This window comes from Gopherus evgoodei, chromosome 9 (genome assembly GCF_007399415.2).
Source record: "Gopherus evgoodei ecotype Sinaloan lineage chromosome 9, rGopEvg1_v1.p, whole genome shotgun sequence".
Taxonomy (NCBI): Eukaryota; Metazoa; Chordata; order Testudines; family Testudinidae; genus Gopherus; species Gopherus evgoodei.
In genome coordinates, this window is record NC_044330.1 from 88,970,422 (window position 1) to 88,985,654 (window position 15,233).

General features: G+C 37.0%; 1 protein-coding gene across 7 annotated transcripts in view; it reads right to left on the reverse strand.

Annotated features, from left to right (window-relative positions):
* ATRX (ATRX chromatin remodeler) overlaps nt 1-15,233 on the reverse strand; it is a 146,602-nt gene that overhangs the window by 27,783 nt on the left and 103,586 nt on the right. For 5 of the 7 annotated variants that reach the window (XM_030575146.1, XM_030575149.1, XM_030575148.1 and 2 more), the window contains 4 exons: nt 15,063-15,166; nt 10,626-10,734; nt 3,142-3,319; nt 1,596-1,790 (listed from right to left, as the gene is read on the reverse strand). In XM_030575146.1, coding sequence (XP_030431006.1) covers nt 1,596-1,790; nt 3,142-3,319; nt 10,626-10,734; nt 15,063-15,166 — 586 coding nt within the window. Of the gene's footprint in view, nt 1-1,595; nt 1,791-3,141; nt 3,320-4,398; nt 4,473-10,625; nt 10,735-15,062; nt 15,167-15,233 lie in introns of those variants that run through there. The other 2 variants (XM_030575151.1, XM_030575153.1) reach the window with 2 other exon arrangements.

A 15,233-nucleotide genomic window follows, 5' to 3' on the forward strand; every position in this document is an offset into this window, starting at 1 on the left:
CGAGCTATGTTGGGAATTTCCCTTCTGGATCGCATCCCAAATGAAATGATCAGAGAATGTAGCAGCATGAAAGATATTGTTATGGAAAGGAGATATAACAAGATGCGATGGGCGGGCCACACAGCATGGCTCACAGACAATAGGTGGACCGCAATCATTGCTGAGTGGTACTCGCGAGAACAGAAAAGACCACTCGATCGGCCTCCAAGAAGATGGGAAGATGACATTGTTAAAAACGTTTCGGACAAACGTGGACAAAGCAAGCAAGAGTGCGAAAAGAATGGTGGACGTGTTGTGATCGGCACAGTCTTAACGACAGCTGAAGATCGATCGATCCAGGTATGCTCGGAACATTTGCTCTTTAATTACTTACAACAAATTTAAATTAACACTGTATTACATGGTTTTGACATCATTTCTGTTTTATTGTATTCTTTTCAGGTTCTTATAGCACCTTCACTACTGTAGTACCTCAGTGCCTAACAGAAATATATTAAGTTACAGAGCAGTTTCTACCATGCATGGTTTCTTTCCCTCTCCCTTCCTTTCCTCAGGAACTGTATGGGAATAATAATTAAAAAAACAAACTATTTATTTAATTTTTTTATGTTAATATTAGCAAATGCACAGTAAAAGAATGCGTCTTGCACTTGGTGGTGGGGTATGTGGTTGTTCTTAGGTTTGCTGAAGTTTGGTTCACTTTGTTTCAATATTATGAAACCATTCAATACTAATTCAGCTGAAGCTGAAAAAAAAACCTTACCTAAAAAAGCCCTAAACATTTTCCTCCAAGAGACAGCTACATAAGACTTATAAATAATACTGAAAGAAATATGATCACTTTACTAAGTAAAGGACCCACTTAGATTATTTTATACATGGAAAATGCGAAGTTGTATGAAATGACTGTTATACTAAGTGAAAGACAATTTCACAATAGATTGGTTACTCAAGAATTAACCTTTACCAGACTATATTTAATGTTACATTTAAGATCACAGTTAATAAAAATAAATTTACCACAAACAATAGCTATCTTACACTTATTTTCAAATCTGTTTGGAAAACAATGAACAAAACAAGTGCTCTGTGTATTTATAGCTATAAACACATTTTCTTGACTTGACATTACTGTAAGACTGACAGATTGACTTAAACGTTGAAGAACAAGGTTTAATAGCCGCTAAAAATTCATCATCATTCAGTGTGATAACTCTGAATATTCCTGACATCCATGTAAATATCCAATCCCTTTTTGAATCTTGGCCTCAATGACTTCCTGTGACAACAAGTTCCACAGTTTAATCACATGTTGCAGGAAAAAGAATTCCCTTTTTTGGTAGTGAATATCCCACCTTTTAATGGAATTGAAGGTCCCCTTGTTCTTGTGTTGAGGGTCAGGAAGAAAAAAGATCAATTTACCTTCTCTATATCATTCATTATTTTATATACTTTTACAATGTCTCCTCTTATTTGTTTCCTTGTAAAAGTAAACAATCCCAATCTTTTCATAACACTCTCGCACTCCTAAGAAAGAGAGCTCTGTTCACTTGAACAGGCTTAAAGATTTATGAAAGATTTGTGAATTATGTTACCTTTGGCAGCATGGGTGTATCCCTCTTCTTTTTCTTTTCTGAATTAGGGTCATCCAGCAAGTCTGGCTCAAAGGTATAAAGCTCTGTAAGCTCATTCATGGTAAAGTGACGCTCAACCTGCTGCTGGTCAACTACTCGGAAAGATAGTGACTGCTTCGTTACTTGACGATCATATATCTTGTCCTCCATTGTTCCCTAAAAAAACCCAAATATGTGTTTTTATAAATATCAACACACAAATGGGAAAGTTATTCTGTCACTGAGAAAAACAGCAATGGTAAGAACAATACTACTCTATCATTAATGTTTGTTAAAACAGCTAAAGAACTTTAGCCAGATACATCTCCTGTAGTTTGCTAAATTGTTTAAAAATGAATGTAATCCCTGAATGAACTACCACAAAGGAACATGAACTGCTGATGCAACTAATGGTGCATGTCTATTTATTAGAGTAATCAATATATTTTAACTTCTTTAGCTCCCTGAAGAAATTGGCTTTTGCACAACCTCCCTAAATTGTAGTTTTAAAAATATTAATATGAAAAAATTGATAATTCTGTTGCATTGTTCACCTTATTTTAAGTTAAACAAAAATAAAAATCACACTAAATAAGAAATACAGATGAGTTACATTCAACGACAGCTTTTAAAAAAAATTAGGGGACACAGGACATGGCTCAACTGAACATGAGTTCTGGTGCGATATGGTGGGTAAGAAAATGTGATCTTTGAACATATAAGCAGGAGAATAGAGAGCAGATGTAGGGAGAAGTCTTATATAGTATTAGCATTCTATACAGATTAAATGAGAATTGCGTGTTTGTAGTTCTGGTGTTCACAATTTAAAAAGGATGTTGACAAATTGAAAAATGATTCAGATAAAAGTTACAAGAATGATTCAAGGTCCGGAAACACTATCTTACGGTAAGAGACTGAAGAAATTCAAGCTATTAAGATAAATAATTAGAAGATTAAGATATGAATTGAAGACAACCTATAACTACCTAAATTTGAAAAATTCTTGTAGTAGAGGGCTCTTGAATCTACCAGAAAAAGGAACAAGATCCAATGGCTTGAAGCTGGAGCTAGACAAATTCAGACTAAAAATAAGGCACAGCTTTTTAAATAGTGAGGTTAAACAAAAAATAGGAACAAATACCTATGGATATGGTGGATTCTCCATCACTTGGGAGTCTTTAAATCAGGACTGGATGTCTAAAAGATATGCTCTGGCTCAACCAGAAGCTGTGAACTTGATGGAGGAATCATGGGTGAAAATCTATGGTGTGTAGTATGGAGTAGGTCAGACTAACTGATCTTAATGGACCCCTCTGGACATAACATACACAGTTTTTTCTTTTCTAATGGTTTGACAATCTTAATCCCCAATTCTATCATCTGATCTACACCAATGGACTCCTTTTCCTGTGTAGCCCTCCACTGACTTCAACAAGAGTCCACAAGGATGTAAGGGTCCACCTTTCCAGATAAAACATCAGGATCTGAGCCTTAAAGGATGAATGAGAAACGTCCAAATTGCACATACCTGAGCCAAGAACCTGTATACAAACACAGGTTTGTTCTGCCCAAAGCGGTAAACCCTGAAGATACTCTGAATATCATAGGATGGATTCCAAGAGGCGTCAAAGATAATCACTCTATTAGCAGCCACCAGATTAATTCCAAGGGATCCTGCTTTAGTGGAAATAATAAACAAACGGCCTCTGGAACAACAAAAAATTATGAAATTTAGTATTTTACAAACTGACTTCTCTTACCTTGGATTCCTTAATGATTATAAACATGAAGTTTTTGAAATGCTGCAACCTAAATCCTCTGGGGTCCTATTATGAATTATTCATAAATTATAATGATTCAAAATCTTCTAAAACCATGAAGTTGTAAAATTTGCATCTGTTATGTTCTAAATAGAAGGACAAAGCCGCTAGCAGGCTGTCAGAACTACAGGTCAGGAACTTTAAGAAGTCATTTGTTACCAAGAATTTTTCTGAGAGAAAAAAATTACTTTTCTTCAGAAATTAGACTTCAAGATCAAATGTAAGAAAATTAGTTATGCCAAGTTAAACCGTCATTTAAAAATGAATATATGCTGGTTGGTGTTATTGGAACTATTATCTGGAAAGCAGACTTGAAAAATTCCTTGGCATGAAACTGTTTCTAGGACATCTTTTATAAACAAAGCACTTTTGTTTCTTTACATGTCACTATCACCCACGATTAACTTAAAATTAACAATGCAAAAAATCTCCTGTAACGTTAAGATTGATATTTTAAAAAACACAAAATGTAGGGATTTTTAAGTTCTAACAACAGTAATTGTACCTCTTTGCAAGTATGTAATATTTTTATTACTGCATAAGTTTTGACTTGTGACTTAGCATGTAGAGTTTTGGGAATGTAACTTAAAAGTCACTGATTATTGCAGTTTTATAGTCCAAGTTTTAACACTGCATGAATTAAGTTTATTCCATTTATTGCTTTTTAAATATACAACTGGCTGCATTACAGCTATTAATCTGAATGTTGACATGTGTATTTGGGAAAATTCATTAAATAAAAGAGAGCTTAAATTAATATGTACAATATGTACAATATATTACAGCAGAGGTAGTTCATGAGGCACCAGGGCTTGGTGATGCCCCTTCTGCCTTTACTCCAGATATGAACTTCCAAAGCTTCATGGAAACTCTGAATCCTTATTAAATTAAACAAACAACCATAATGCCTAATTCAACTGTGTTAACTAAACAGATGGACCCTGCAGAGACCATCATCAACATACCTGAAAAACTGGTGGACATTGGGACAGGTCAGACCCAGAAAAGCAGTAATTTGGTAAATTTTCCATTCTCAATCCTGAAAGTTCCCCAAGTCCAAGACATTTGGGATGTAGTGAGCAGGAAGAAAATATTAGAGAGAGGAAGACATAAGTAGGACAGAAACAAACTGTTTCCCCTTGCCTAAAATGATATTAATCTATTTTGAAACAACATTGTTTAGAGGCACTTTTCTGTTTGTACTGATAAAAAAAAAGTATCCATGGATGACAAGGCGGTAGCTTCACAGAGTTCATCTATGGTAGTTGATGTTCTTTTTGACCAGGATGTTATTGTGGAATAAGTTGAATTGTTTTTTTCCCCCCTCTCTCTCTTCTGGAATCAGTCTATCTGTGGCTTGATATGCTTCAGTGACACATTATTTGATCCTCCCAGCCACAGAGTATTTGGATGCAATCAAGGCTAGACTTTTAGAGTAAATGGAAATGAACAAAGATGATGTTTTTCTATACTGATCAGTTCTACTTAGGAATATTATAATTGCTGTTCTGACATATGCTGTACTTATTCTTTCAGGTGTCAAAGATTCAAAGTAAATGAAGACAAAATGATTTCCCATGAGGTAGAAAAGATTTAACCTTGTTTACCAATAACTACTTTGTCATCATGGAAGATACAGTAAGATGTTGTGTATTCCTAAAATAAAAGATTTCCAAGACTGTTCTTATAGTAATAATAATAATAATAATAATATTTGGAGATATACCTATCTCCTAGAACAGGAAGGGACCTTGAAAAGTCATTGAGTCCAGCCCCCTGCCTTCACTAGCAGGACCAAGTACTGATTTTTACCCCAGATCCCTAAGTGGCCCCCTCAAGGACTGAACTCACAACCCTGAGTTTAGCAGGCCAATGCTCAAGCCAATGAGCTATCCCTCCCCCCAATCTGGTTACAACCAAGAAGAAAGTTTTAATGGAAAGAAATAAAAAAGGGCATTTCAGGCCACTGGATGGTTCATAAGAACTTGTACCAATTCTAGATAAGAAAGATACACCTAATGGTTGGTTTGGACAGTTATACTACTATAAGCTACTTTGATGACATCAGTATTTAGATAAGCATGAGTTTATGGCATAGTTTAAAACTGAGACATGAGATACTATGGAAGGAAGTCTAAGATTCAAGTCTAGGCCACTGTGCAAGAAATCCAAAGAGTTGGAATGCCTGACTTCCTGGTGCTGATTTTTGTATGTTAACACCCTTACGGGCATTCTGACCAAAAGATTGCATGGGTAGGGAATAAGACAGCCTGAATGAGCTCAGAAGAGTATTACTTTGGAGAAGTATCCCATTTTGTTCAGCTCTTGCTACTCAAACCCAAACTTTTAGGTTCAGTCAGTCTAGAGCAGAATGCAGCAGCAGACATTGGAACAGGAGATTCTGTTTAATGGAAAGATGGAACAGGGACTTTTGGCATGTTTCCACTAGGTCTAAATACCTTCTTGGCCAATTTGCAGTGACATGAATGATAGACGTTTCCTCTTATCTACTAAATCACTTTCTTTCTAGCGGCAAAAGAGGGGGAAGAAAGAAGCCAGTCTAGCTATCTGTGAGTCAGTATGGCCTCACTAATCTGTGGTCTGCTTTCCTGGTAAAGAAACGCCACACCTCTGAGTTTCACACGGATGCATATACATGCACCTGGATCTATGGATATCAGAAAGAATACTTCTTGATTCAAGGACCATATAGAATATTGACTGTCTGCAGATAGTTTAACCAGTCTCGTTATGTGTTCGGTTAACTTCTTTATATGGATCATTTTAATGGAGGCCAGCTGAGCTTTTGTCCAGGAAAAAATCTATATTGTTTCACCATTTAGACTGGAACTTGGTGTACTCCACTACTGATTTATATATGCCACAGTTGTGGGGTTTCTTTTTTTTGTCTGAACTAGGACATAGTCTTTCCCTTAGCACTCATAAAAATGCTGAAGAGCCAGCTTAACTCTATCTAGATCTCTTTCAAGATGTTGTTGAGGAACCTTTCTGCCTCTGACCTTTTTATCTCTCTTTGTATTTTGATCCTCCATGTGTGCTCTGCAATCTGAAATACTGGTATCAGCAGATAAGATTTCAGAAACTGGGTAGTGGAAGGAGGATCCTGCCATCATATGGGTTTTTCTAGCACCATGGAACCATAGAATTTAAGGCCAGAAGTGACCACTAGATCATCTAGTCTGATCTGATGTATATCACAGGCTGCCAACCCCACCCAGCACCCCCATACTAACCCTAACAACCAAAATTAGACCAAAGTATTACAGCCCACAGGAGACTAGACTATTATGTACTTTAGACAGAGAATAGGAGGGACTGAGGTATACCATGTCCAAGGCCCCTGCAATGGCAGGGAAATAATTAACTGAGAGATGTCATTCTTTCCCTTACTTTACATCATCTCTTCTTTGGAATGGTTCCAGGCCCCTAGAGGAATCCCTGAAGCTCCGTCATGTATGGTCATGTCTCTTGAACACCGATTACTCCTCAGATAGAAGATAAATGCAGGGAAAGATAGATGGATGACCTTCGGTTCTGTGACACCTTCCAGAATAGTGCCTGGATCTTTTCAATCTCTACTGTTTCAGGAAGACTTTAGTTCTTCTTGAGTCTCCCTAGGTGGATGGTTCTCTTGAAAAACAGATACGTTTATTAGGAACCCTTATGCTTGAAGTACAGAGAGGATCCTTAATGTAATTTCCTCTGTGGTCCCTGAAAACGATGCTATGATGAATGTGTTTTTAATTAATGGTCATAGAGAAATCCCTAGACTCCTTCAGTAAGTTAGTGTAACCAAATGGCTTTGTGAGTACCAAAGGAGCAGAGGACAGATTGAAAGGTAAATGTTATTTATTAAAATTGGTGATTTTTGTAGGCAAAATGAAGAAACCAATAGGGCCTGATTAGAAAATGCACAAAAGGTTCTGTTGAGCCCACAAAGTCTTCTGAAGATATTCCAATGGTAGCAAAAGCTAGAGTCTGCATTCTGAATTGTTTTCTTCGTCAACCTTTTTACTCTCTTGAGCTTGATTTCCTCTAGTTCTTTTCAAACTAAGAAAAATCTGGAATAACACTTTAAAAGTGCTTGCTATTTCTTGAGGATGGAGAGGGTTTAAAGTTCCAGAGTAACTAAGTATTTATGTTGCACTATCACCTGTACCCACCTGTCTGATGCTGATTAAAACTAGATGTCTGAGAAGTGGAATAGCCTGTCTCTAAACCAATTTGTGGATGGAAGTAATCCTAGTTGTGTTAATACGTAATGTTTGGTTTGGAAAGAGGAATTGGACCCATTCTCTGATCTGGACTTCCACTTGGCAACTCTTTTCTGGTATTTGTTTTTTTGGGGGGAAAGGGGGAGGGAAGAGATGTTGGAATGAAAGGAGCTTATGCTCTTATATAAGGCTGTAGTCCTCCTTGAACTTCATTGGATTTCTCACCAACCAGAATTCTATCTGAGAATTTTGAGACACAGAGAATTTCCTTTGAATAGTTATCTGCTACTCAGGAACTAAGCTAGAGTCAATGCCAGGCCACTGCATTAGCTTCAATGGCTGCCAGCCTCCTGATGTCCCATGGATCTATTCACTATGAACACTCTACTTAGCATATCACTTGAATCAACCATGGTTCTGGGAGTTAAGGATTTTTAGGTCATCTGCAGCATGTGGTTGCCCTGTAAGCCCCTTTGGGCTGCTGAAATAGCTTCAAGGTTCCCTCTGTGGATGGCTTCTATTTTTCCATCTAGGGAAGAAAACCTCTTCACAACAGGTATTGACATATACTTTAACTTTGATGCCACTGGTGCATGTATCTTAGAGAGGATAAAAAGAGAATATTTGTGTTCTAGATCCTGTAGATTTTCAAAACTGAGGCAGAGACTTCGGCATGAAAGCAGAAAGAGTGTGGTCACGCTAAATGGCCTCACTGACAAATCTGAACAGCCTCCCATATTTGCAGGAAACATGTCATGACTCAAATGTCTCAGACTGGGGCAGTGTCAGGATCCAGAAATGTTAGCCTCCTGTATATCTGATATGCAATTTTCAAACATTTAATATAAAAATTCAGACAGAAGTTCCATAACTGATAGTTACAAATAAAACTTCAGATGACTCTAAATTAGGACTGGAAGGAAAAAAAAATCTGTTTTTCGGTTTGCTTTATTCATCTGACAAAAACTTAATGTATAGCTGGTTTCACTGTTCAGGCAGTCTTCTTCCCTGTTTGTGTAGACCTTTCCAATTGCAACAGAAGGAGAAAAAAATTAAGGAAGAGGGAAATATAAAACCAAAACCAAACTGACAGAGAAATTGAGGGACAGGTTTAATCACTATGGTTTAAAGTTTATATTTCACACTTATCCACACACAACAAGGGGCCTGAAAAAAACAACACAAAACCAGCTAGAATTTTACTAGAATTTCTCCACAAAAACCAATGTCAACAATCATGAAAAATATCAGCCAACAGTTAATATTTCCAAACTGTTATATGCATCTGAAAATAGCGTCTTTTCCAACCATAACTAAATTATCCATGAAACGGTGCTACAGAAAGAGAATATTTATATTTATGAAAATTCAAAATTGTACACGAATAGCTGTGAAAATGCAATACAAAGCATACCTGTTACACTGAGAACTGTTTATTGGAGAAAACCTAATCTTGTTGAGGAGATATAAGTGATAACCTTTTCATTCACTTTACAGCTAATTTAGTAAATATTAGTGAGATGCACTTATTGTCAGGTTAATGGGCCAATGCTGCAACAGAGTGATTCCTATTTGTTCCATTCAGAAGTTGGCTGAATATATTCAACATGTGCAAAGGGATAGTAAGCATGCCACATCAAAGGACACAGCATAGAGTAAACCCTATAATCAACCAACTTAATAGGAAACCTTTAACAAAATGACAGAAGTCCTTTCTTCTCAAATAAAATCCCAACATCAAATGCATTTCTCCTCATTAAGGGCGGAACCACACATTGTCAAACTCACAAGTCAAAACTAAAAGTTGTTTTTCATTATTTTACTGACTTAACTCAAAGTTAAGAAAAATCATATGAAAGCTACCCCTTATTTAATTCATTAATTTTTGCAGTCTGGTCATCTCCATGTTTAGTGTAAATAGTTGTCTTTAAAATTCATTCACATGGGCCAGTGTGTGTGTCCAGAGATAACATTTAAATTAGTACTGTAGTTTAACAGCCTGGGGCAGTGGCCTTGCACATGCATAGTTTACATCACACATACACACAAAATTCTCTCCTGGATAAGACAAATTCCCAGACAAAAATTACATTAAGATAGAGTTAATGTTAAGCGTATATATTAGTAACGTAGTGTAATATACATTATATGGATTTTGCAATTATCCCAAAGCCAGGTGTATATACCCAGGAAATTCAGAGTTAAAGTTAAACTTAAAAAAAAAAATTGAAGTACAAAAAACACATAGTTAGGATACTGAAATACCTTAACTCTGCCATATAGTGGCACCATGCAATAATCTCATGACTGAAGTTTAACATGCCCATGAGGTGTGGTAGTATCAATATTTTTTTTTACACAGGGGGCAATGAGGCACAGAGACTAAAGGCAAAGCTGTCAACTAATTCTGGGTGCTCACTTTGAGATACGTAGAGCCTACTATTTCAGCATAATTAGTATTTGATAGCATTTTGTATGGTCAGAACAGAATTCCCATTCACCTCTGTTGCAATTCTGAGTGCTCAACACTGCTGCAAACCAAACCCCAGGTGTCTCAAGTTGGATACTAAGAAAATGAAGGAACACGCTGGCCACCTGTTAAAGTTTTAATTTACATGACATGCCTATAATCAGAGGCAGACACCCAATATAGAAAATTTCAATTTAAACGACATAGGTCAGCAAAGTCATAAGCAACTGAAAACAGGATTGTGTAACTGAAAGTGCTGGGCAACTCACCTATAAAATATTACATACACATATACAGGAAGGAGGGGCAACAGTACAGGTACAAAACATGTAAAATATCTTTACAAATAATTAAAGTTCTATCACTGGTAGTATATTTTGGTATCTGCTCTATCTTAAAAAGAGTTCATAAGTTAGTATAAGTACAAAACAGATGTAGGAAGAAAAAAAAGAGGTAGGAAATAAAAAGCTACATAGAATGATCTTACCTCACATTAGTTTCATCATTAAATTCTTCAGCCCATTTCTTTCTTGACTGAGCTGTGGTTGAACCATCTAAACGATAGTAGTCAATATTTCTGAACCATTTTCCTTCACCTAGAAATTTCAAGATAAGGTGATTAAATGACACCAGCACAATATGAAAATATTAGTAGCACAATGATTTTAATACTGATCTTTCAGCGCCAGACTGATACTAAAAGTGAAGGGAGCAATCATGCAACCTCACATGAACCAGCTATTCTATAACAATCAAAATCTTTTACTCCCAAGGAACTTGCTTCTATGATGTCTGTGCCCCAAAGTACACGTGTACAAAAAAATGAAGAACCCATATGGGGGTACCTGCCACTGCTGCTTGTCTCAGTTGATCTGTGAAAATGACGCACTGTAATCTGAATTATGAAATATAATCCACAGCAGGATTACAGAAAAAATAGCGGTAATCATAATTTGGGACTGTAAGTATCCAAAACCTTTACTCTAATAGTCCATATATCTTGTGATACCCTTCAATACGCATGTAGCCTTGCCCAAAATAAGAAAGTGCAGAATTAGAGTTAGCTAAGAATGAAATAAAATTTATTGTCTGAATAGGATTCTACTCCCTATGTAGGGTCCAGCAATATTGTCTTCTTCCCAAGGAAAAGTTACCAATTTAAAAAACTTGAGTTAAGTGAAACTTCCACAAGCAGCTTTACACGGCTTGCAATTTAGAGAGACAGGGACACAGTTAAGATACATCGAGGGCAAACTTTAATTGCAATATTTTCAGTAACCTTTAGTTAGCTCTTCTAAGATGCGTGTGTTTCCCAGCTCCCTTTGTCATATCAAATTTCCAGACGTCTGGACACATTTGCAACAAAATCAGGTGAATTTCTCGTTTAACTTCAGTGCAAAAGTTAACTGTAAAAAGTAACTACATTTAACCTTTAGGCATTATGCCAGTAACCCTAATTTTCTAATTGATCTTTGTAGTTTGTATGTTTTCAATTACTCTAGGCTGTAGTCTCTCTCATATAAATTGTACCCCTTAGGTAAATGCTTGAAAGGGGATTTAAAAAAGTCAAGGTATAATCATTTTGGAGCTGAAATTTAGAACAGCTGCTTGAGTTTAATTAGCCTGTGAGTTATGGCTACTTCTTGCCAAATGTAAAAAAAATTACAGCTGATAGAAGCAGATTTTTTTCTTCCCTTTTAGAACTAACCTTTCATTTTCTCTGGAGGTCAAGGTTTATTTACACAAAATGAACCCCACTGGGCCATCGATTAAAATCAGAGCAGCTCTTGTAGGAAGTAACAATGCTAAGTGATAATGAATTATGAGAAACTGCATGCTAAGTCATGCCAGAGATGTCTATATAGAATTGATGACCTAGTTGTACATCAACAGAACCACCACAAACAGGAAAAACCAAAGACCATATATGGACAGGCTACAAGACATATACAGCTCAGAAGTCACAGATGACCAGTGTTCTGAAGCAAAATACTGGAAATATTCTTTAGAAGCTTGCTATATGGACAACAGAGCTCCAGGTAATAAAGCAGCAATGAGCAATAAATACATATATAAACAGAGAGCAGCTGGAGATGTATCTATTTCTAGCTAGCTAACTATGATACTGATATTTCTAAGTCCCTGTATCACTTGGTATTTAATTGCCCAACACCATGCTGCCAACATTTAAAGAATGTTATTATGAATTCATATAAAAAATAATGTGAAATGTCTTTCACTGCAAGATTAGGGAGATGGTGTAAAGCAAAATGCTACAGTACACACATACATCTCTGGTTAGAGAAAAAAATCCACACTACCAACACATTACTAAGATAATATGATCTAATACAATATACCTTGTTCCATGTGTGAGAACATGAAAAAGCCTATTTCAATGCAACACAAGGCAGCAGGTTTAGATTTAGAAATGTGTGTGTGATTAAAATCTCAAAATGTTAAGTTTTTCAGCACAACCACTGTCATTTCGTTTAACAACCCTCTCTTAAAAATGAGGATCAGACTCAGTATTTTTCCATTTGTAAAATTGTTTTCATTTTGTATGGCCCCTACTAAACCTTCCGTTCACTATTTCTAGAAGACAGACATCCCATCTGCTCAGAATAGAATAAAATATTATATATATACACAATATGAAATATAGCACACGCCTGAAATCAGTAGCAACAGCCTAAGATCAACAGCAGATGGGGTAGACAGCATGCAATCGGACCAATTGCCCTCCCATATTTGGTGATGTTGGGAAAGAGTAGCAACTCTTCTGGTCTGAGAATGAATTAGCTATTTAATCTGTCTTCCATCTACAATGAACAAAATACTAAAAAAGAATAATTGGCTTCACGATTTTAAAGTCTGTTGTGCAGGTGACAAGTTGAAATGTGAGTATTACTGTCACAGGAAAAGGGTGATAAACAGCCTTCAACCTGAGTAACAGATCCATACTCTTTAAAGGGTTAATAAACTAGCTGTGTAATGGACGCCTTCATCTGGACACCCCTAAATGATTAAGAAAGATTTAGAGTATCACATTGTGGTTTCTATTTGCAAAGTTTAAGAAACTAATCTATTGTTTCCATTCAGAATGCTCTCTTCAAATATCCAGAACTTTTATTTCAAAAACAAAGCACACAGCCCTTATTCAAGATTATAAATGTGCCAAATTGAAAGATTTAAAAAGGAGCCATTTTTGAGATAATCAAATGCAAAATAATTAAACATCTGAAAAAAAATATCTTAGATAAAACATAGCCTCCTCAACATGTCAAATACATTTAAAAATGAGGCACACATTTGAAACCAAGCCTGAGGGTATGTCTACATCTACAATTTTGCAGCGCTGGTTGTTACAGCTGTATTAGTACAGCTGTATAGGGCCAGCGCTGCAGAGTGGCCACACTTACAGCAACCAGCGCTGCAAGTGGTGTTAGATGTGGCCACACTGCAGCGCTGTTGGGCGGCTTCAAGGGGGGTTCGGGGAACGCGAGAGCAAACCGGGGAAGGAGACCAGCTTCGCCGCGGTTTGCTCTCGCGTTCCCCGAACCCCACTGCAAACCGCAGGGAAGGAGACCTGCTTGCTCGGGGATTCGGGGAACGCGAGAGCAAACGCAGGGAAGGAGACCTGCTTCCACGGAGATTCGGGGAACGCGAGAGCAAACCGGGGAAGGAGACCAGCTTCGCCGCAGTTTGCTCTCGCGTTCCCCAAACCCCCCTGCAAACCGGGGAAGGAGACCTGCTTGATTACCAGACGCTTCCTCAGGTATGCTGGGATACCTGCTTATTCCACGGAGGTCAAGAAAAGCGCTGGTAAGTGTCTACACTTGATTACCAGCGCTGGATCACCAGCGCTGGATCCTCTACACCCGAGACAAAACGGGAGTACGGCCAGCGCTGCAAACAGGGAGTTGCAGCGCTGGTGATGCCCTGCAGATGTGTACACCTCCTAAGTTGCAGCGCTGTAACCCCCTCACCAGCGCTGCAATTTTGTGATGTAGACAAGCCCTGAGAAACGTCACCAGCAAATGTACTTTTTTGGTGATATGCATAGCTGACCACAGGGTTTAGAATGGAACTAACATCTGAAATTAACAATATTTACCTATCATATTTTATATGTCTGATTAATGTCTGTGCTTCAGTTTGATTCTCATAATACTCATGTGAGGTAGGTATTATCACGCCCTTCTTTTAGAAGAGGTACAGACAGACAGGTTAAGAGATTTGCTGAAGGCCACTCAGCGAGACTGTGCCAGATGTGGGATTAGTATGCAAGACTTCCTGGCACTTGGGCCCATATTCAGTCCACACAACCATATACCATTCCAACTACAGAATTAGCATACATATATCCAAGAACAAATACATTAAGGAGTTTAATTTTCTTAATGACTTTCATAGGTAAAAAATAGTTCTTCCTTCTGCAGATGCCTCCATCACCAAATTAATTTTACAGAACAATTTTGAGCTGGAAAGATGGAAATATTACAGATGCTAAACCAAATTATACAATGTGTTGTCCCAAAAAATACAAAAACTAGCTAAAGATCAACTTATTTATATTGGTTTTGGCAAGTCATCTGGAGAATTAAATCAATTTTACTCAAATTTATCCTTCTAGAGAATGTTACAATAATCAAACAACATCTTGAGATAGACCCAATGTTTCACTTTTTCTTTAAAAAGAAGTTTGAACCACAATATGTCAAATATTGGGTTTTCTACAGAGATATCCCCAGTGACAAGCAGGGAAACCAGAGGAATTGGAAATAGGTCAGTTAAGTGAAAAAAAATCAGTGTACCCCAGATTGGATTAAAATTCACACCTATACTATCTGTAGCAGAAAATGATATTAAGAAATTCTCTTCACTGTCACTGTTTTGGAAGATATAGAAATGCTATACTAACCTTTATAAATAACAGGTTTATCTTTGTCAGTTTTGTCCCTGCTTGCCAGTTCCAGAAAATCTTCTATCAAATCCAGTGATATTAGAGACTGGCTAAAAACTAGACTGAAAAGAGAAATACGGAAATATACAACATTTTCCACTAAAATTCATTCAGTACATGTAATTATTC